The sequence below is a fragment of the Serinus canaria genome, chromosome Z (genome assembly GCF_022539315.1).
Source record: "Serinus canaria isolate serCan28SL12 chromosome Z, serCan2020, whole genome shotgun sequence".
NCBI lineage: Eukaryota > Metazoa > Chordata > Aves > Passeriformes > Fringillidae > Serinus > Serinus canaria.
The window spans coordinates 19,328,119-19,352,356 of NC_066343.1; the positions used below are offsets into that span (position 1 = coordinate 19,328,119).

General features: G+C 38.6%; 1 protein-coding gene across 1 annotated transcript in view; it reads right to left on the reverse strand.

The window, feature by feature from the left end:
• Window positions 1–1,146: 1,146 nt before the first annotated feature.
• Window positions 1,147–24,238, reverse strand: part of PGGT1B (protein geranylgeranyltransferase type I subunit beta) — a 37,208-nt gene continuing 14,116 nt past the window's right edge. Inside the window, 7 exon segments of the mRNA XM_030236917.2 lie at window positions 1,147–5,418; window positions 5,421–5,555; window positions 9,268–9,376; window positions 9,689–9,873; window positions 11,555–11,600; window positions 17,649–17,781; window positions 19,217–19,368. Of these exon segments, the coding sequence (XP_030092777.1) occupies window positions 5,375–5,418; window positions 5,421–5,555; window positions 9,268–9,376; window positions 9,689–9,873; window positions 11,555–11,600; window positions 17,649–17,781; window positions 19,217–19,368 (804 nt within the window). The 3' untranslated portion in view covers window positions 1,147–5,374.

Consider the following 24,238-nt stretch of genomic DNA (forward strand, 5'->3'; position numbering starts at 1 on the left):
GTTGGGACTGGCACTGTTCCACATCCCTGTGGGCAGCAGGGACAGGGGGATTGAGTGCACCCTCAGCAGTGTGCCAATGACTCTGAGCTGCATGGTGCTACCCATGGAGGCCACCAGCAGGAAGGAATAGCATCCAGAGGGACCTGGACAGGCTTGAGAAGGGGGTTTGTGGGAACCTCATGGAGTTTGGTACAGCCAAGTGCAAGGTCTGGCAGACAGGAGTACAGGCTGGGCAACAAATGGACTGAGAACAACTGTTCTGAGAAGGACTGGGGGTGCTGGTGGGTGAGAGGCTGGACATGACCCAGCCATGGGCACTTACAGCCCAGAAAGCCAAACATGTCCTGGGCTGCATCCAAAGCAGCATGGGCAGCAGGGGAGGGAGGCGATTCTGCTCCCCTGCTCTGCTCTGGCGAGATCCTATTTGGAGTGCTGCATCCATCTCTGGGATCCCCAACATAAGAAGGACACGGACCTTTCGGAGCGCATCCAGAGGCCATGAAGATGACAGAGGGCTAGAACATCCTTCCTGTGAAGATGGGCTGAGACGGGGCTGCTTGACCTGGGAAGGAGAAGGCTCTGGGGAGACCTACAGCACCTCCCAGTACATGAAGGGACACTACAAAAAAGTTGGAGAGGGCCTTTTTTCAAGGGCATGTAGTGACAGGACAAGGGGGAATGGATTAAAACTGAGAAAGTAGGTATTAGGAAAAAAATCTTCCCTGTTGAGGGTGGTGAGGCATTGGGAAAAGATTTGCCCAGAGAAGCTGTGGATACCCCATCCCTGGAAGAGTTCGAATCCAAGTTGGACTGGGCTTTGAGCAACATGATCTGGTGGGAAGTCTCCCTGCCCTTGGCAGGAGAGTTGGATGAGATGATTTTTAAGGTCCCTTCCAACCCAACCCATTCCATGATTCTATGTTCTCACAATGCAGTTATCAAACAAGGCATTTTTCCAGCGCCTCAAAAATAAAGCAGTAGTGTCAGGGTTTGCTGCCTTTGATGGGTTCAGCTTGAAAACATTTGGAGGCTGTCATGCTCTGTGCCCTTGGGAAGACAGATCCTCACCCAGAACGTGTAACTTGGGAAAAAAACACATAACAAGAGCTACAGTTAAAAAGAAATTACAGTTTTCCCTCATTTTCTCAACAGCTCATTGATTTTTATTAAACTCAGAAACTAATCAGGCAAATAGAGACCAGGAACACAAAAGCTTAAAAATGGTGAACAGAAAGTGTAAATCTACAACACATTGTAACCACTCAGTGGAGTAATTCAATAACCATTTAGTATAAAGATGTTGAGACTATCTTATTTTTCACCCAGTGTCATCTGGGTGAAAAATAAGATAGTCTCAACATCTTATTTTTTTCAGAACCACCACAGTATTTAACATCAACATAAACAGACCAATAATCTCTTTCAACTCATGAATTTTGGAGATGTCTCATATTTAGTTGCAACAATAGCGTCTTCTTACTTTGGGTCTCTCTGCTTCTTATGCATGCCCTGACATCTCTTTGACCTCCAAAGGGACACTGATAGCAAGTTTCTCCAAAATGCCAGGAGATGGGCTGTCCATGAAAGGCTTTGACTTTGGAAATCACTGTTTCTTCCCTTCTCTATTAGGCAAACCCATACTGAATGGCTCACTCGGCACAAAGCTGAAATGTATTTTTTAGGGAGCATAACAGTTTCTACAGAATATTTTATTTCTATGCTGACATCTATGGAGAAAGCAAATTTGATGCAGCTTCTTCAGCTCCTCTCAGGTTGTCTTATACCTTGGGCAATAGAGCATAGAGCACGGTACTCTTAATATGTGCTTCAGCATATGCATTTCAGGTATTTCTGCAATACCCAATTTACTTGCTAGGTTTTTTTTCAGTGATGATGATTGTTCCATTTAGAAAAAACAGTTCTCAATATGAAAATTCATAAATACAAACATGCTTGGAAGCAGCCTTCCAAAATGGTGTTACCACATCTGTCAGCAGCTATGTACAAATCAAGGGGGCCTGAAAGCCCTAGTGACAATGCTTAAATCCCCAGTCCTCAGATCCCATGGAAAAGATACATTTGACTTCCTTTGTTCAACATACCATTTTAAAGCTGTTTTTCTGGAAAAGAAACTTGGGCCACACACAGAGTTTAGGAGTGTTTCAGATAGGACAGAGGCACTCACATTTGTCAGCCTGATAGCCAAGAGGTTTTACACCTTCAAGCACATGGTAAAGCCATTCAATGCATGAATTTCTTATCTACGTTCAGTCTCAGCAATGTAAAGCTGTGGTTAACACAAAATTATTAGAGGTAGGTAATAATCACATGGTTTGCTTTTTAGCTACATTTAAACTTCACACTTCACATTTAAGTTTTAGCTCTATTTTGACATATCCCCTTTAAAAATGATTTTAGGTTATGGACTTATGTGAAACTCTTGTCCACTGATTTCTCATTTAACATTTTTCTAGTCAAAAGACACAATAAACCACAAAAATCTGAGCGACAATTCAATACAGTCAGAATCCAGATAACTGCTACACAGGAACATTCAATGTTCATAATGTGTTTGCCTGACATAAATTGGGACATTCAGAGTGGCAAATCACGTATGCAGAGTTGGTTATTAGTACTGATTTTTTAACAACCTAAAAAAGATTAAAGGTTTCAAAAGAATTAAAGTAAGTAGATACTCAGTGTGAGATGAAAGCATAGGTATTTTGCTGCCTTCATCAGACTTTGGGTTAATGAGAAACAAATTCACCTTGTGCAACCTTTAGGAAAGGCTAGCTCTGCAGTCAACATGCAGCCTGAAAAGATGTTGTAGAATAACTGGGGGCCAAGGAGGTAAGAAATGTAAAATCCATATAAAGAACTCAGGGTAGCTTACAGAAAACATAGCAAGAAACAATACCTGTTTTTTGAGACAGAAGACTGCTAAATTACTTGCCATGAGAATTTTTCTTATTCACATAGTATGATTTTTCACTGTTACCCCCATATTTTCTGCAGAGGGACCCTGAAGTTCCTCATATATGAGAACGTGGTCACACATAGGACAACTCAGGAACCATAGCTCAGGATTTTGCAAATATGGATTTGCCTCACGATAATCAAATACATAATTTTTCACTAAGCTAAGTAAGAACAAATATTTAGACTGTTTCCCAGCAGAGACTAAGAACACTTATTCAACTCTTCTGAAACTCAAAGCTACTTACTCCTTCTACCCGGGTATGTAATAAAAGCTAAAAAACTCAAAGATGGTTCACCAGCAAGGCAGAGAAGCAGTGGCGGGGATGGATAGCTACAATTACATCTCATCTTCATTGTAACTATACCAGAAACCCATACTATCCTACCAGGACGTCAACTTGTCATTACCATCTGAAGTAAAGACAAGAAAATACCATGCTTCTTTGATCAATTTTTACTTCAAGATTTTTGTTGGTTTTAAATAGGTCTTCATCTAAGTAGACCCCCATGACCTTAGAGACTTCTGCTCAGGGAAGCTACTTCAGCCTTTGCTGACCAACATCCCATTAAGCCTATCCAGGAAAATGGGATTCCCACAGGAACTGCAATAGTGAGCCTCCTGCCTGGGAGATCATCTCTGTTAAGTATCTTGCTAGTTCTGTTTACTTGTGGCTGGATTTCTGGTCATCTCAGCATGTGGGCAATAAAACCAATTCCCAAGCTCTATCTTCGCTCCATAACTCCATGTTCTTTGAGTCAGTACCTTTCTTTTGCTCCCTAATCTTACCCTAGACAGCTCAAATCCTTTCCACCAGGTTGGTTCCATTACTACTCCACATTCTTCGCTCTTGCCTCCAGCCTCAGTATCTCTCAGTTTTCATTTCTCTCACTCTGCAATGTCCTACTCAAGCACCTCATTCCCCCTCTCCAGTACTGGCCTCACAGTTCTCTTGGGTCCAGCCCTCTGGACTTCCCAGTTTTCACAACTACTGAGTCTCTCCTCCTCCAAATAAAGTGTCTACTGAGATGTGTCTAGATCACACACACCCTACCCCGCCCCCACTGCTTTTCCAAGCAGACAACTATCACTAGTTATGCTCCCAAAGCTGCCATGAAAATTAATCTGCTATAGAAATAAAACCTATCTATTTAGGTAGGAAGGCTGCTACGTGTTTGGACAATGGGATTGTTCTGGTAGCCTAAAGATACCTATTGGACCTCTCTGACATGTGTGCTAGGGGTACAACTACCCTTTTCACTTGCCCTGCATCGCAAAACAGGAATCATATTTATCCCCAAAGCTCTTTTTGCTGGCCAAAAAGATCTACATCCTGTTTCTTTGGGCTCAGCAGTGGCAAATGGTGCACCTAATCTGTTTTAGGAAGTCTTCAGTTATCTTTGGAACCTTTAGAAAAAAAAGTGCTGCTAATGACTGGCAAGTAGAAAGACATTGTGGTGTCTACTGAATGCACAAACTGACCTGCCACAAACACACCAGCTGCAAAGTTGCTTCCTTCAACTCTGAACAGCACTTCAAGCATACAAGATAAGGCACTAGTAAAGCACTAAAGAAGCTGAGAATGTTCATCATTACTCTAATTTGAACAACTTCAGTGTATTGCAAAGGTTTGTCTTTGGAAGCAGGTTCTAATGCTACTCTTGCATACAGGTATGCTTCCAAAAGACCGGGCTGAATATCTCTTATTCATGAACATGAATATGCCACACTCTCAGAGAAATTCAAATGAAGAAACTATTTCAGATGAAAACTCTTTGTCTGGCTAACAATCCACTGTATCTGTGTAAAACCTTCTCAGAAGAATTATGAGATCCACTTAGTAAGGCCACACAACCTAAAGTCCAGTATATTGAATAAAATAATTTTATTTGTATTTAATTAATTTGTTTGTGAAAAACAAAGTTTATGGAATCTGAAAGTTGATGATAATAGGTCATTTTTAACTGAGACTTAATATGAGAGATTCTCTACCCAAAAATATGTCAGACAGATTATAAAGAACTTCAATGTTCTGTGCCATACTGTATGATATGTAAACAATTTTGAAAATACTTCCCCATTATATATTTTGACACAGTATGCACAAATTTAAAAAAATAAAATTAAAATGAAGTTTAAATGCCTCAAGGGATTTCTTAGAAGTAAAGCCATCTGAAAAGCCATTTACAGTCTGCGGTGACAAACTTCTATATAATCAAAATATTCCCCATTTCACAATGCAGAATAACCTGCTGAAGGCAACTCCCTATCAAAGTGATGCCAGCAACACAGATCTGATTGTATGACTCCAGCACTTAAAAGAGCACATTGGTTATACATGGCTTTTAACCCTGGGCTACAATTATGCTACCAGAACTAAATTCAAGTCTAAATCAGTCATGTAGAGAGGTGTGTGTCATCTGAACGCTGTTTAAAGTCCGTGTTTTCCAGATCTGATGAAGGTGGTGAAGATGCTCTGATGCTCTTGTGCTTACATTTAGGGCGGGATGAACTTTGCAAATACCAGATTCTCCAATTAATGACAAACCACAGATCCCAAAGTAGGCATGTAAAGCATCTGAAAGAAAAACAGAAAAGGAAAGAAAAAAAAAAATCAGGCTGTAACAGCCAATATTCAGCCCATATTCAAACACCTCTGAGTAATTACAACCAAGGAAAACAAATAATCAGGTGCTGTATATTGGATTAGCAGGCATCCCTGATCCTCAGGGAAGAATGATGCAACTGACTCCATTGATTCAGAAGGCTAATTAATTACTTTAATATACTATATTAAAGAGATACATTTTATAGTACATCATACTTACTTCTAACTTCTAAACTGAAAACTCATGACTGTCAGCTGACAGTCCTAACACACACACACGTGGATTCAACTGGTCAAAACTGAATCAAAACATCATCACCAGAACACAATCATCAAATTCCTTCCGGTAAATAATCTTCCAACACATTCTACATGTTCACAAAACAACAGGAGCAGCAAATGGGATAAGAATTGTTCTCTCTCTGTGCTTCTCCAGGAAAAAACCTGAGAGAAGATTATGGCTCTCTCTGTTTAGAGGGCATGTGAATACCAGAGCCGTAATTTAAACTTGAGTTTTGATGGAAGGAAAACATTTCTGCCCAAAGCTACCAGCATGAACTAAAGTCAAGATTTCTTTTATAACAACTTGTGCACTACTTCAATTTTTTGAGTGCCACAGCCAAAAAGCAAAATGATTTAAGTATCTGAAAATAACCAGACCAGAAAGCAAATTTTTTTTCTTGCAAGCATTTCTTGGCTGGTTACTTTATGAACAGCTAACTACTGTAACAACAAAATTAGTGCAAATAGCTCCCAACAGCAAGACTTAGAGAAATTGAAGAAGGGATTACCTTTCCTAGCTTCCCATTTTCCTGAGAGATTACCCTAAGGACAGGAATTCATGCAGCTTGGTCAAGAGATGACTACCACCAAAATGGGATACTCTTACTCTCCTGTTCCATGCTGCTCCTGATGTCCACCTTATACCAGGGTTGCATCTTGCTGAGTCTACCTCCTCTGGGTAGCAGCAAGCTATCAGATTGGATTATCTGCCCATGAAATCACAGGTGAAAGATCGAAAGACTATGTGAATTTCATGTGCCCCTTGAAAAAGCTCAACATGTAGCACTCTGTGTAGGTGTCAATAATTTAGTATCTCACTAAAATGATGACAGAATCATTTAGGCTTGAAAAGACCTCTTAAGATCAGACTCAGTCCTTAACCTAACATTGCCAAGACCAGCACAAAACCCTGCCCCTAAGTTTCATGTTGCATCTGCAGGGATGGTGACTCAAATATTGCCTGGAGTGGCCTGTTCCAATGTTTTATAAGCCTTCTGGTGAGGAAATATTTCCTACTATTCAATCTACATCTTCTCTAGTGTAACCTGAGGCTGTTTCTTCTTGTCCTATCAGTTCTTTGTTAAATAATGCTAGTGGCCTCCACAACCAACAATATTTTAATGTCTGTTAGCATGGCAACACAGTAAGACTACAAAATATTATTTCCCTGAATAATCAGCTGGAGTTACTTGTTAACATTGCAAGTCCATATAACACATAGATTATCACCAGCAGTTGACTGTCTTCTGAAATTTTTTCTAGCTCTTCTTAAAAACATTACTGCACAGCAAAGATAGCTTGAGTCCCCAAATTTAAACAGAGCTTTTATAAACTAGGAGCCACAAAAGTTAAAATTTAATTCTGATTAAGTCTTAGGAATCTTTATAGTGTCAACATGATTGAAAGACAACTTGCCTTTCAGATATCAGACTGAGCCTGCAGGAAGCTCAGCTGCACATCTATAACAATGAAAAACACAGAAGAAATCTTTGCAATGTTGCATTTATAGTCTTTCTTTGTATCAGAACTGCACTAACTTTTTACTTTTTCCTTCAAAACATGACCACAGACTCATGCCACCATCTGCCTGAGGAAAAAATGCTACAGTAAGCCTGGAAAATATACAAAGATGCATACACACAGCAAAGAAAAACAATTATTATTTGTCTTGCCATTCTAAAATCTTATCTCGAACAGTCACAACTATACTAAAAGACAGAATCATAGAATCATAAAATAGCCTGAGTTGGAAGGACTCCACAAAGGCGATCAAAGTTTGACTCCTGGCTCTGCATAGGACACACCAAGAGTTACAACACATGCCCGAGAGTATTGTCAAAAATTTCATGAACTCTCTCAGGTTGGTGCTATGACCACTTTTCTGAAAAGCCTGTTCCAGTGCACCACCACCCTCTGGGAGAAGAAACATTTCCTAACATCCAATCTAAACCTCCCCTAAAGCAACTTCAGGCCACTCCCTCATGTCCTGTCACTGTCACCACAGAGAAGAGATCAGTGCCTGCCCCTCCTCTTCCCCTCCCAAGGAGTTGTACCTGCAGTGAGGTCGGCCCTCAGTCTCCTCCAGCCTGAACAGACCAAGTGACCTCAGCCACTCTCACACAGCTTCACCCCAAGGCCCTTCACCTTCCTCGTGGCCTCCTTTGGACACTCTCTAACAGCTACTGAGCTGTTAGAGCTCAAGCTGTCTTTTTTGTGTTGTGGCACCCAAAACTGCCCCCAGCACTCAAGGTGCCATGTACTGGACAGTTTTTCCAGAAGAATCTTGGAAGGGACACTAGATTACATCAAATGGCTTCCCTTGGTCAGTTAAGGGGACAACCTTGTCATAAAAAGGAAATTAAGTTTAAGACAGGTTAACACCTGATGGGTATTTGAAACAGACTTTTCTAATCTCTGACTCACAAAGTAAATGTTTCAGTAAGATAAACCAAAACACTCCCTCCAAATGATGCTGTTAAATCTATATGATGAGGAGGAAATGCATACAAATTCCTCAGAAATCCTAAACTGGTTTTCAGGGAAGAGGTAGAAGCAAATTTATCACAAGCACTGCATTTTCAGTGTGGGTTCACCTTGAAAAATTCTGAACTGTTGCTCAAAATGAAATTATCAACTGATTAAATACCAGGGCACAGATTCTAAACAAAGTCTTCCTTTATTATGAGTAAATTTTTATCTTATTTGGTCAGTTTGCAAAGACTGTTTATCTTCTCTGTAAAAAATGCCATGGGCACTGAAAACACTACTGGCACAAGCTTTGTTTTCAGAAGCTTGAAATACCTTGATTGAATTCTAACAACTTTTAAAAGTAATAGATTTTAGTATCCTTTTGAGTTTTTTTCACTACTTCAAATTATTCACTTCTGAAAGCATAATAACTGTAAGACGTACTTGTATAAACACAACCTGTAAATCATAGTACATAACTGCACAAACTTTGACTGTTTTTACTTATTTCAATGACTTCTGAAAATATTTTGATATTTGTTTCTTTAGTAAATTAATAATTTAAGCTTATTCAGAAGTCATTGATATAAGTAAAAAATGCAATTTACAGAGGTTCCTACAACACAATGTATACTTTAAACAGAACATTTAAACACATACTAAATAGGCAGTGACACTCTTTTAACAGTAATCTAAACAAAACCAGTTCACTTCCTCTGTAGCTGAACAAGGACAAATTTCATCTCCCTCCTTCTACTTCAAGAATGAAAACCCTTTTATATTTTGAGGGGTTTTTTGGTTTTGTTTGTTTGGTTGTTCGGGGGCTCTTTTTGGAAGGGTATGGTTTCCCTTACATCTCTCAGATGTCTGATTGCTGGAATTTATTTCTTACTTAGAACACACCCACTGAAATTTTGAGAAGTTATTTTACCTGGATGGCTGTCTGGCCACTTGGCAAATCCACCAACAAGGCGATCTTGAGTTGACAGAATGTAATTTCGGTTTTTCTCAAAATTTGTATATTGGAATATGTTCAAGAGCTGAAAACAAATTAGATTGTAACAGTAATATAAGTCTTAGTATACTTTTAACACTAAGTCTTAACTAAGTCTTGGTATATTTTTAACACTAGAATATAATGCCTGTTTTTGAGATATGCAGTAACAGCACAGATAGCACTAATCCGGTAAACCTCCATTTCCTGCATTTTTTGCAAGATCAAAGACATTTATAGTCATTGGTGCATATTGGTGCACTTGTGTCAAATATCTAACTTTTTCAAGCAAAGAAAATAGTGCTTAAAGAAATCAAAACAAGTCAATAACTATCCTTACACCTGCTCTGTACACTACCTTCAATGTTGCTCCCACCCAAAAGGAATAGCAAGTGTCCACAGGTTTGTTGGGTCGTCCATGGTAGCCATTCTGTTGCCTCATTATACACCATCTTCTTATTCTGTTCAGTTCCTTTTCTGAAAAAACTTCCTCCAGTTTGCCCATCAAACACAGTGATGCAATACCACAAAATGTAGAGCCCCCTGTGAAGAGAGAGGAGGGATTGCTATGCTTTGATATACAGATTTTCTGAAGCCTGTATGATCTCAGTCAGAACTTTAACTAAGCTATTAGCAATTAAATCAATGGGGTTTTAAAAGTATGAAAAAGTTAATTTTGAGTCTAAAATCCAAATAAATAAGAACATTCTAGTTCAGTGGGTATGTCAAAGGTGGTTGGGGGGGGGAATGGGACCCCTCAACCCAGCTCTTGCAGAAATAAACCAGCTCATTTTCTTAAAGCTGTTTCTTCTCACAATGCTGCGCAATTTACATTACACAGCAGTCCAGAAACAAGTAAATGGAATTGCAACAGAAATGTTTCTTCACTTGTAGCTTAAAAAAGAAAGCTACTGGAATGCCAGCAATCAGACTGAAGCAGAGATGCCAAAGCCAGCCTCAGACACAATCCCCCAGAGGATATAAACAGACAGAGGTGCCTGGAGAGCAGAAGGAAAAAAAAAATTAAAAATAAAATTATTAAAAAAAAAAGTGCACAGTTAATACGGTGAAGAGTCCTGGACTCTCATGGTTGTCATACATACAAACTGTGCTTCTAGGGAATTTTTTGTTGTCAAGGAAGCTGCACGGTAAGAAAGATAAACTCATGTTCTTTGGGTAGCCCAGGCACCACTTTTTAAAGCCCATCAAAGTTTACTTTGAGTCTAATACCTGATATGATAAAATCAGAGGCTGGGAAAGACCATAAGCAAGCTGCTGACAGAAGACTTGGTCCCAAAAGTTCCTTACAATATTCTGGTGCAGGAAGACCCCAGGAGCTGTAAGATTATTTCACTCTGATGCTGAAATGCAGTGCTGAAGTACTGCTATTTGTTATCACTAACATTTTACAGAAATTTAATTAACAAATTGCTTTAGTACCTAGGGATATAATTTATATTTTTCAGCTTTATTGATCCAGCAAGAACGAAACAGACAAAATCCTACCAGAGCTCAATACTAAGGGTAAAGATAACAAACACTTGATAGGATCATAGAATCATTTAGGTTGGAAAAGACCTCCAAGATCACTGAGTCCAACCTTGGACCAATCACCACCTTGTCAAACAGACTACAGCACTAGATTTGGTATCAGTCGCTTAAAAGCCAAAAACTTCTCTGTCACAAGCAGACTGCTACTTCATGGTGTAGAAACATTTTGCCTAAAAACAGCAGTCTCTTGGGGATTCCTCTCTTCAGATCTACCAACTCTTTACAAAAATTAACTGTTGCTTCAAGATTTGAACCCACAACAGATGCTGTATCTATCAGAGGAAATGTTTCAATATTTTACTAAAGTGCTGAAATTGGAAATGATCAGTTACATTGCACAAAACCTCTTGCAGATAAAATCCTCAGAGTAACAATGACACATGTGGAAAAACTTTGCTCTGTCAGCAACAGCTGAGAACTACAAGCAACACCTTTCAACAAAACACTCATGAGGTAAGAGTAATGGGAATGATTAAAAAAAAGCCTGTCTGTTCAGATATTAAGCTAGATCTAAAGGAAGAAGAAGTGATATTTGGAGGCATGTTTTGGATTTGCTCCTTCTCACACAACTTCCTTAAAAATCAAAAAAGAAGGAAAGGTATGGCATACCCCACACCTGCTACAGCATTTTCAATACTACTCTGAAAGGTGTAGAACACTTTGACATTCTTACCATGAGATTCCAGTCCAGCTCCCTGTGCCAGGCCATTATCATAAGACTGAAGAAAAAAAAATCCCACAAAGCAGTTACTTTAAATCCACAGCACTTTGACAGACATTGCAATTTCTTAGTTTACCAGCAAAATTATCATCAGATCATTGCCATGATTTAACCTCATTAAATTTTGAACCTCCAAAAGTTATTGCCACAACACAGTTAACAAATCAGCTCTTTTTCAATGCAGGAAGTTTTTATGACTTTCATGGAATTAATTTAGGTTGTGACATATGTTAGAAACCTGAAAAAGGGTAAGCCACAAAGAAAAATCATGTAAAGCAGGTATAAAAAGCAAAAAAAAGGGATATGTAATCAAAACAAAACAGAATTAAATAGATAACTTAATCTGTCTCTAATCCAAGAGCAGTGTAACATTAAAAAAGGAGGCAAAATGCAAAGTACAACTGTGTAGAATACTCAAATCCAAGCAATTCTTTAGTAAGAAGCAAGTACATCAGGATTTAAAAAACAATGAGAAAGGAAGCAGAAGTAAGAAGAAAATTGTAACATGCATTGGAATAAACTTAAATTGGCCTATAAAATATTACTGTGAAAAAATACCATTACAGTGATGAAAAATCACTCTGTTAAGTGCAACAAAAGGGGAAACTGAAGTCTGACAAAGCACCAAGAATATTATAGCTCATGTCTGTCATGAGCAATCTAAGAACACATGTATATGTAGGAATAATAATCCTTCTTCCTTAAAAATCCATTAAATCATTTTACTTGAAAAGAAACAAAAGATCATGTAAGAAATTATTCATAAAATGGAAAACATTTATTTTACAAGAGTTCATAGAATACTTAATAAATTATCTCTGAACAAATACCAAATTGCTTAGTAGGAAAAATGAGGTGTAACTCTTGAAGTTAAATTACATAGGCCCTATGTATTCTACATCAACTGCTCAACTAATGATTGGATCAGGATCAGATCAGACACAAAGCACCAAAAATCTTTTCCCCACATCCTCCAGATGCTGACTGTGACTTCCTCACGTCTTCTCTAAAATAGTGGCTAGTAGATACAGGACACCCTGACAAACCAATGACTCCCATGGTCAAATGGCTACAGGACTATCGTATCTTTAGAAACTACCTAAGGATTATTTTGTGCATCTGCTTTTAAAGCTGACATTGAGAAGAAAAAAGTAAACAGAAGAAGACACAGAAGCTACACTAAAACTGTATTCCTAGTTTTGTGTTGTTGCTGCAAGATGAAGAAACTAAAAATACTAATAACTGATACATACACTTCAAAGTGCAGCTTAATTTTTTAAGTTTGAACCAAAAATTATTAGTAATCTCTATGAACTTCTGAATGTCAAAGCACACAGTGTGAACTCTTCCTTTTTCACTGCCTTTTGAGAATGCAATACAAATGTGCTACCACACTCCACAGACGCATTAATTGCTAAGAAAAGGCAAGCTGATTAGCAAAGCTATGCTGACAAAGCTAATTAACTCTACAAACAGCAATTTTAAGAGGAGTTGGCTTGCTTTATGTATGACCAAGTAATTAGTAATTAGTAATTAGCTCTGGAGCAAAGCTGCTAAGTGTGCATCCCAGACGCTATTATGTTGGGCTGTACAACGAGCTTTAAACTCTAATAGCCAATAGGTGACCTTTGGCTAACTGACACCTATTTATTTACAGACAGCAACTGCTCTCTGGAGACTTGTGTGCTTTAAAGAGCTAAGGACTACTTTCATTTCTTGGTCCTTTTGAAAAGACTCCAGAAATTGTATGCAAAAGGAGCTCTTGGTTACTGCAACATAACAACTGCATAATTAAATAATATCCTAAGGAAATGCGTAAATCCACTTTGGTAAAATCTTCACTTCAAAGTCTACAAGTATTACAACCAGCTTAACTATATCAACAGACCAAAACAAGTTCATCTGAAGAAGACCATACTAGAAGAAGCAGATGATATTTTTAAAGCTTCTTGCAATATCCCTACTTAAAAAAAAAAAAAAGAGCAGTGTTATTGAGTCTTTGAAAGTCATTCAAAATCTCAGCATCTTAGTATTTCTTGTCTTTTGATTAGTGATATAGTGATATACCTAAGTTTTGAATGTGAAACACAAGAGTCAATCTACGCTGCTAGAAATTGTGTGTTGAAATCTGACTTTTACTGACAGTAAAACTGGCCCAGAATTATTTTTGCGATCAGCATTGTATGAACACCTTTTTAGTCAAATGACAAGAAGGCTATCTATTCTGTATGAAGATTCAATTATTTTTAATATTTTAAACATGGTTTATGTTCCAATCTCCTGCTGTTCTTGACATGCCTAACTAAACAAATGCACTCCCTCATTCAGCTGTGTTGAACTGTATGTCACAATTCTTATACTGCTTCACTAACGGCAAAAAATTCCAAAGAATAAGCAACAAAACCCACAAGGTTATTACAAAGAGTACTGTGGTTAACCAGTTATGTTACTCTCAACCCAGATGAGTTGCACTTCACATGCATGGCAATTTGAAAAACTGAAAGCAGTTCTGCTAACTGTCACGTGCTTCATCTAGGTGCACACGAGTGACACACAACTGTAAATCAAAACCACACCTTTCTGTCAAAGCAGTTTGGTACTGAGCAATGAAATTGCCTCTTTTCTATAACTGAAGAAAGTGACAAATGAGATTACATTGTAACAAAACAGGAACAAGCATTTACAATAAAGCTGATAGTTATTAATCTTATAGTTAGTTACACAAGGAGTAACAAATGAAATAACCTTAAACGTAATTTACTTTTAACTGTTCCATTTTATAGGTTAGTTTTAGCACCATCTACAAAATCTTAATGAGCAAAATCAAGCTAACATTCTTGGATGCCACATTTCACAGTCATTATGTTTATTTATGAGATACACTCTAAGAAATACCTGTCTCCTGTGATAAGGAATTAAACTGAAATATATCTCAAGGAAAGTGGTGGAAAGAGATGAATGAATGAAAGGAAAGAACAACCACTGCTGTGAAATGATCTTCACAATGGGCTGCTCCCTGAATGTCTGAGACTTCTTCAGACACATTTGCAGCTCCAAATGTGACCAAGCAGGATGCAAAGGTTTTGCGTCTTTTCCTAGAATTGCCAGACACCTTGCAACTGAATTAATTCACAGAAGTACTGGTGAGCCAAGGAGTGAAAACCCAGTAAACACAGACAGAAATAGTGTTCATGTGCATACCAACTCTGCAGTGAATTCACAGCACTCAAGTGGTTTAAAGAAGTCCCACTGAACACAGTGTAGAGTTTACATATCAATTCACAGTAAATCTGGACAAAAATACAGTGTGTCTTGCTGCACATTTCTACATGCTAGAATGACTGCTCCCTACAGAGCACTGCTTATAGGATCCCTCTAAATTACTCTCTGAGCTGGACAGGAAAAGACACAATCTTTGTGATAAGCCACAGTGTCTTCTGAACTTTGACCACTCCAAGACTTAGTTCTACTGTACTGGTAAACAGAAGTATTAGTAGGAGGCCTTCCAAGATGTCTTGCCATGGTAAGGCTTCAATTAGAGAGGGTTTTTTTAATGGTATCTGTTTTTCCAATAGGAACATAATGACTGGAATTTTCAGGTGTAACAATTAATGCTAAACTCTAGAAGCAAAAAGTTTAAATTTGGTTCAAGATTGTGGGAACCCAGAACATCACTCCTGATGTCCAGAGCTACCGAGAGAACCCTTGGGGGGCTCGGGAGTCTTGGAATGTTGCCAAAAGCACTTGGTGGCTTGATTTTGATCCATCTAGGGATGTGCCACCGATGTATGAGAAGATAGAACCTGTGGGAATTACCTGGGTGTGAATGGTGAAGGGAAAACGTAGTTATAAGGGTAAATTACAGATTTTGGGGTTTTTGTACAGGGGGGTTATGGAGACAAGATGGAGGAAACAAGGAAGGTCACAAGACTCTTCTTTCTTCTTCTTATCATCCATCTTCTGCTGTGGTGTTGGCACTTGGGGATTGGTCTGGGATGAGAGTGTATCCGGTGATGAGGGTGATAGGTATTGGGGATAAAAGGTAAATATGATATACGTAGTTTTTGTTATAAAAGATGTGCCCGCCTTGGGGGTGGCCAGAGTGCCTTTGGCTGCCGTGCTGGTCAGATCCCAGTCGGGCAGAGAAGGGACTTTACAGATAAGATATAATAAACAATTCTGAAGACTGAAAAACCCTGGAGTCCAGACTCATCTTTTGAGACACGGCCTGCCAGAACCATCCTAAGCGTGTGTGGGCACAGAGACAAACAGCCGAACTCCACACAAGATCACACTACACAATAAATCTCCAATACCACTTCAAAGCTCTAAACTTACAAAAAATGTCCGCTTGCCTGCTCTGTTAATGGCCTCATCTGATGCTCTCTGTCTGTTCTGTCTTAGAAGAAATAGTTCCTTCTCCCTCTCTTTAGTTTTCAGTGCTGCCTGTTACATCACATATCTCTGTCACACTCCAGTTAACAATCTCATTTTCAGAATAAAGACTCCTAGTATATGAAATACTCCTTTTACACAAGCTGACTCCTACCTTTCACAGTTCAACTCAACTTTCTTTGTACCCTTCCTAGTTCCACCACTTCCTTGGGGATCAAAACTGCACTCAAATGTTCACAAGGTTATCTCAGGTCCAGAAATGATCAGAGGAGGAAGAATGCTCCCAACCTAATCAGTAAGAGCAAGCACTCTGTCTAAGCTCATCTCTCAGACTGTGAAAGGAGAACGGATAAATCATTTTCCTTAGGTGAAACCCACTGTAACAATTCAGCAGGGATATTCTCATGCTAACCAAGGTGAGCTGCCAACAGTGGGAGAAGGGCTCTTACAGGATGCAGCAGAGGAAGATTTCGTGATTGTATAGAAACTCCCTTATCATGGACTGTTATAGGATGGCTAGGGAAAGGGCCAATGGTAAGAAACAGAAATATCAAAGCAGACTAGGGAAGAACAAATAAGGGGAAAAAGAGGGGAAAATGGGATAAAAGGTGCTACTAGTGTATGAACAGACTACAGGTCCATATCCTTGTATGCCTGAGCCCTAGCCTTGATCATCTCTGTCTGTCCAGGACTATGGAAGTGTGCCAGAAAGCTTCTTGAGGCGTACAGTAAGAAATACTAAGACATCCAATGACCTCCTTTTAAAATAAACAACAAATAAAAACCAACTTAGTCTGAAGCAGGAGCTTTTGAAGTCTTTCTTTAAACTTGTTTCTCACATAAGTTTTACAGTCTTCCTGCTGACAGCAACTACTGAAAATGCTCATTTACAACAGAAGTTGTGTGTCATCATAAATTTGGGTCTTCTTTGTGGACCACAAGAGTTTAATCTGTGTTTACTCACACTAAGGGAACTGCAAATTTCAAGCTTGCTCAGCTTCCTTAAAAACTTGTGTTTCAATCTTCGAAAAAATAACTCAATTAAACTAATGAAAAAACATAAAAAAAAATTTAAATCCCATTTACTCAAATTGAATATGAAGACAATTTGCACAGACACAGAAAGAAAATGTGTACATACGCATGAATATATTTTTTCATTCCAAGTATCTAATAGATAAATTATAAAGTGCATGACTGGAAACACTTAAGCATGAACTGATGTCAACAATTAGTCTATTTGAATCTGTGTATCTTTTAAAAAGATACACTAATACTACAGCACAATGAAATATGAGGATTTTATTGGTACACTTTCCCAAAGTGCTTTATGCACTTCTTCTAAACACAAACATCACACCTTAGTTTTCAAAAACTTGCTTTTCAATTGTTTATTTTAAATAAAGAGGCTTTTAAATACAATTTGCAGTGAACAAACACACCAAATAAAATTGTCTTGCTAGCACACACATTTTAATGAAAATACAAATGCATAAAACTTTACTTTGTAATTCTCAACACACTAGAGCAGGAAGAAAAAATAAAGAAATTATTGTAATACAGTTTGGATAGACTTTTTTTTAGCCATAGTTAAGAAAAAAAGCTTAAAGCCTGAAAGCATAGGAAGAAGTAACATTTTGTGAACACTCACCATACTTCTTCTAATGTAGTCTATTGCTTTCTTCATATCCATGCCTGACCAGTTATCAAGCATGTAGCAGATACAGGAAGCACAGTACACAAACCTCATATCATTCTCACTTCCTTCCAGCACTGCACAGAAACTGAAAGAAACATTTCTGTCTTTAAACACTGTTTCGCCTGTTACACCAGAAAATACAAAATGCACTTCAAAGAATTGCACGGTGTTTTCTTTAAAGATTAGTTTACAGTAGTCACATAAATATAACCCAAAGCTACACTAGATTTTCTTTTTAGAAGATGTGATTCAAAGCCAAGGAAAATGCATAGAACTCTAAACATTTAGGAGCCTGAGTAACTATTTCCAGCAACATAAAGACACTGGTATTTATTTTTTCCAAGATATTTATGCTTACAGTCTTTCACCTATTACAGTATATACAGACACATGACTTACCATTTTACCTCCTTTGGCAGAATTCTTTGACTTCCTAGGAATCCTAACAGCTCACAGGGCTTTCTTTCCTTACTGCTACTTGAGGATGACTTTCCCAGGTATGTATAAAGGTAATTGCTAATACTACCATTTCTAATACAAATGGTGAATCAGTTTTCAATTAGTTATTGTTACAATTGCACCAAACCCTATGAACTTTTTAAAATTTTTGTGTCTGGGTTATTTTGGCACAATCTTAGAGACTCTTTAAGATGATGATGGATGCCGTGATTTGGACGTTTGTATCAGAAAATGGTGAACAGAACCAGGGAAGTAACCATCCCCTTGTACTGGGCACTGGTGAAGCCATACCATGAGCTTTGTGTTCTGTTTTGGCTCCTCAAGACAAGGAAGTCCATGGAGGTGCTAGAGTGTGTCCAGGGAAGGGCAGTGGAGCTGGGAAGGGTTTGGAGCACAAATCTGATGAGGAGCAGCTGAAGGAGCCATAGAGAAAAGAACACCAAGAGGACACCTTATCACTCAACCACCTGCAAGGTGGCAAGTTGGGGGTTGGTCTCCTCTCCCATGTGGGACAGAGGAAATGGCTTCAAGTTGTACCAGGCGAGGCTTAGATTAGGTATTAGAAAAAATTTCTACATCAGAAGGGGTGTCTAGCACTGGAACAGGCTGCCCAGGGAAATGGTGGAGTCACCATCCCTGAAGGTATTTAAAGGACCTGTAGATGTGTCACCTAAGGACATGGTTTAGTGATGGACTTGGCAGTGCTGGGTTAAGAGTTGGACTTCATGATCTCAAAGGTCTTTTACAATCTAAATGCTTCTACGATATACAAAACTAGGTAAACAGTTGAATTACCTGTGACAATAAACAAACCTTTAATTGCTCCTTCTAGGATTTGCTGCTTGGCAAGCCTCCATTTGGTTTGAAGAGCTAGTTAGTACCCTCTGATGACTTAACTACTTCCAAGAAGCCAGCATATGTTCTATGACTTATGTGACTACCAATCAAACTATTTTTCTAATAGAACAAAAATATTGTAGCTACTTCTATAAAAAACATGTTTCTTATGTTTCATTCTACATGTGGATAGTGGGACTTGCAGCATATAAAATATCTTTTACCTTCCATCCTCTAGCTGCAGAGCTCTCAGTCCTGCCAGTACGGCATCTTTATTTACTCGACTTAAATCATCTCCAAGAATAACCAGACATGATAGTCCTGTGTAAGTCATTGCTATGTGCCCACTATCATAGGGATGCGATATACCTGGACCCTAAAAAAAGAGGAAAAAAAATAGAAATATTGAAACATCACAAGAGCTCATACTACAGCAAAATTGGTTTTTTTTTAAGGTAAGAGGTAAACAAATTACTTTTCCCTCCACTCATTATGGTTAAACTGAAGGTATCCAGCTCAGCTTTCCTCATCAAACTCTGCTCAGCTTTCCTTATCAAACTAAGCTACTGCATAACTCTGCTGCTCTTGTAAACACTTGGTCAGTAGTAAGCTTTGGAAAAAAGCTTTGCCAAGAGCTCCATTTGTGAAACAATTAAGGAAAAAATGGGATGTCCTCAACTGTACACACAACTGGGCATTAGCTTCCTGGATGCTGGGTTAGCACTCTTATACAGCCAAACTCTGGAGGTCCCTCAGCAGAGATTTTACAACATAATGATCTACAATGAGAAAGCAGTGTGAGGGATTATTAGTAATCCCTCTGTCAACTGGAGCAATAACAAATTAGCCACTTACCTACTTTCATCTCTATTTTAAAATAATAATAATCTGAGTTCAAACAAAGTATTTATATACCAAATAATCACAGAAACATAGAATATCCTGAGTTGGAAGGGACTCGCAAGGATCCCTGAATGTCAACTGAGGAGCAAAAATTATGGATAAAGCCTGACTAGTCCTACAATACAAGTCACAGAAATGGGAAAGGGATTGCTACAGCTACGCTAAAACTACTATTTTTAAAATATTATTTTATAGGCCCATCCTGGACTGTACCACTTTATGAAAAGAGAGGCCACATGTAGCAAGATGACTGGATACTTGGGATGGTTCAGTTTGGAGCAACTGGAAGATAATTATTTTAAACACAATAAAATCTATTCAATACTGAGTAGCAGAGATAAGATTCAAATGATATTTTACTAGCATTATTGCCTAATCAGTTGCAAATCTTATTTTGCAGTTTATCCTAAAAACAAAAGAAAAAGCAGCATAAAACCAAACTTAATATTATGTTATGTGTAATTGGTATATAAAAGGCAAGTCATGTTTATTTCCAAAGCCGAAAGGTTTTGCTTCAAGTAAGAAACTGGGAAAAAAATTGTTATTACCCACTGGAAAGCAAGAGACTGCTTTCACACAAAGGAATCAAAGACAATTGGGAAAGGGAGGCAGAAAATAGGGTGAAATGGGTTCAGCAGCACTGAAAAAGCTATGTAATAGAGAAGAACAGGAGTGTATGTGCTGAGAGCTGCACCTCTTCTCCCTTATTTCCAGTTCTGGACCCTCTCTTGAGGTGGCATCACAAATTTCAACAGTTCCCACTGCCATCCCTGTACTCCCAGTGCCCCATCACTGTCTGCTACCTTACACATTAAATAGACATATAGAGCACATCAAATTGTTTTTGATAAATGGTCTCTACTGACCTGAGCTAATGCACTGGTGCAGACTCACTCTGAGAAGACAACAAAGGGGGTATGGCCAGGGTCTGTTCTCCATGCACTTTGCCTTTTAGAATTAGTCTGTAGGTCCCACAGGAAATAGATTTATTTGGATCTCAGAGATGGACTAAACAGTTCTGTTCTGATGGAATTGCCATTATGCTCTTCACAATCTCAGCCTTCTTTAAAAGAATTAACACTTAAAAGATTTAAGCTGTGGGGAGCTTTCAAACATTTAAACTTGGCTCAGTGATGTGACAGTGTTCACTACTATATCAATTAGAACAGCTATTAAAACAACTCATGGCCACCAACAATTCCCAGTGACCACTGCAGAGCCTAGAAACTCTGTCTGCTGCAGAAGCATGGGCAAGATATCTTCAAACACTAATAGAGTGCTACTAAACATGCACTTGCACTGGCACAGTCCCACTTTCAAGACAGGGTTCCTTCATGCAGGTGCCAATTCACACACAGAGCAAAGTGGTTTTGACATGTTTGCTTAGTGCTAGGTCCACCAAACCAACACATCTGGTTACAGCAAAGAAGCTTAATATGCTTTCAAAATACACAAGTATCCAATTATCTATTTTCTAAATAAATGCCACCTTAATAGCCATTTTACAATCTCTCTTTTGCATGTTTTGATGTACTTCACAACACATTTTGCAGGGCTTCAGCTAGTACGGATCTTCACCTGGACATGGGTAGCCTCAGCTTTAGAGGTGTATTTTTCATGTTATAATGACTTAAGTTCATCTAAAGCACATAATTTTAAACTGGTTAAGCTAATTTGAGTAAAACTTACAGCAGTTTGCCAAATGCAGTATCTAGTCACTAATTCAAGGTGTCTCTGCTTCTGTAATCTCTTTAATAGTTCCAAAACTATTCTGCGAGATCTTGCCTTTTCTCACTTTCTGGAGCCACAAAATGGTCTGGGTTGGAAGGGACCTTAAGGTCACCTCGTTGCAACTCCCCTGCCATGGACAGACACTTTCCAGTAGACCATATTGCAGAGGACCTCTAAAAATGTAATACAGAGGTGTTTGCTTAAACTAAAAAAAAATATGTAGAACAGAGATATTTTGGCCTAGGTTGACTTGGGCCTTTATAGTATTTTTTTTAATCTTACATTTACTTTTATATTCTATTTATTGCTATCTTTTTTTGTGATTCACTCTGTAAAATATTTATAACTATTCGTCTTTCACCAGTATCAGTGTTGCAGCCTTGAGAAAATACAATGTTGTGTCAGGAACACAAAAGATATCTTTTTTTCCCCCAACTGAAAGCATATGTTAATTACCACAATCTTACATAAAAGTTACAGCTATTGAAAACTAAATTCTGATTCACAACACTTTCAATATACTAAAACTGAATCACAACATTTTCAACATACTGAAAACACCTAGGCCTACCTGAAACTTTGAGGAGACTGGTTACCCCCAAATTAAAAAGCTAGTTTAAACTGCAGTAACAGCAAATCTGAGACACTTAAAAATCTGGAGTCATTTCAGTACACAATTATTTTCTAATTCTAAAAGTATCAAATGTGACGATAGAGGAGTCACTCTCAGGGTCATTCACTTAAGACTGTCACTGTTGGTGAAGGCTGTGTTGTGAGTTGGTGAAGTGCATATGCTTTTCTTTCACTTTTGTTTCTGTCCCAAAAAGCTGCAAAGACACTACTGTCAAACATCTCAAAGGCAACAGCTAAAGCACCACAACTCCCAAATCAAACCCAAATAACCTGGAGAGATTTAGTAAAGCTGGATATTCTAACATAACCCTCACTTTTTTCCTATTATTTTGAAGGGCCCCTAGTGACTGAATAGATTTGGCTATCACTTTCTTAGAGCTCAAGAATGAAATCACTGTAGTGGCATGTTATTGATAGCAAATGTCAATGCAAATCCAAAATGCTTACAGGCTTTTTAAAAAAATATTTTTCACAGCAGACTTAAAGAACGCTTTTAAATAATGAAAAAAGAAAAATGATGTGACTGTAAACACATCCCAGAGTCACAGCAGTGTATTTCCAACTCTTTTTTCTGAGCTATTTCAGAACATTTCAAGCAACAGTGCTGGAAATACTTTTAATGTTTCTTTGCCAATAAATCAAACAGATGCAATCCTTCAAATGCAGATACAATGAAGAGAGTACTGCAATGCTTGAATAAAAACCACATCCATATGCAAACAATTTTTTAGAGATAGTGACCTTGTAGCTAATGTCACAGGTAACTTGATTCCAGCCCTTTATCTCATATGCACAGTGGCCCACACATACTAAGACACCAATGGACAGCAACATATTTCCAGTAAAGATAGTATTTCAGTATGAAGCAGTTACTACTGGAAGGTGAGATTTAAATTAAAACACCAGAAAGTGCTTGGAGGAGAAAACAATGCTCTGCCAATCTTACAGACTTTTGGCCTTCATGGTCCTTTACAAGACCTCAGAACTATATCCAGAATAAACTCTTCCAGCTTCATACACTGGGGAGGATATGAAACAAGCTTCCAAAAGTATGCACTACTACACTATTTAAAATACTACACTGTAGAGCTGCTAAAGTTGTGATAGAGCTGGAAAGGGAAAGTAGAGGCCAGTGTGCAGGAAGGACTGCAAAAGAAGTAAAGTAGTTCTGTCCTGTGTTTGAGAGCAAAGAATCAAATAGTACTGAAAAGTGGATGAAAAATCAGTGAAAGCACAAAACTAGCCTCTGCTAACCTCATTTCTGTCTTTTATTAAAAGCTCTTTCTTTTCATATGGAAGTTTAACCCTCTTGAACCTCAGTACACTGGGCTTCAAAGCATTTGTTCTTATCGTCATGACAACCAGGGATGAACAGATGTGCCTAAGCCTGGATGGGAATCAGGTGCAGTCAAATATGCATGATTCAACACAGGAAGAGATATACCTGCAGTACAGTTGCAGTTGCAGACACTGACTTTGGAAGAAACAGTCAGGCCCAGTCTATAAATACATGCCTCCCTGGCTGGTGTCACTGCCAAGATTTTAGGTGGTTTTTTGACAGTGGGATGGCCTACACGGCACCAGACATATTGGCATGAGATCATATTCACTTTTCTCAAAGGACCTGGACAACCTCCAGAAGTTGGTCATGAGAACCTCAAGAGATTTAACTAGACCAAGTGCAAGGTGGTACCCCCAGGTCAGGAAAACCCCAGACTAGGAGAAGAAGTCATTGAGAGCAAAGGGCTTGGGGGCCCTGATGGGTGAGAGGCTGGACATGACCTGGCCCCATGAGCACTCACAGCCCAGAAAGCAAAAGGTGTCCTGGGCTGCATCCAAAGCAGTGTAGGCAGCAGAGGAGGGAGGGGATTCTGCTCTCCTCTGGTGAGACCCCATGTGGAATGCTATGTCCAGCCCTAGGGTCTTCAGCACATGGTGCATAGGAACCCGCTGGAACACATTTAGAGGAGGCCACTAAG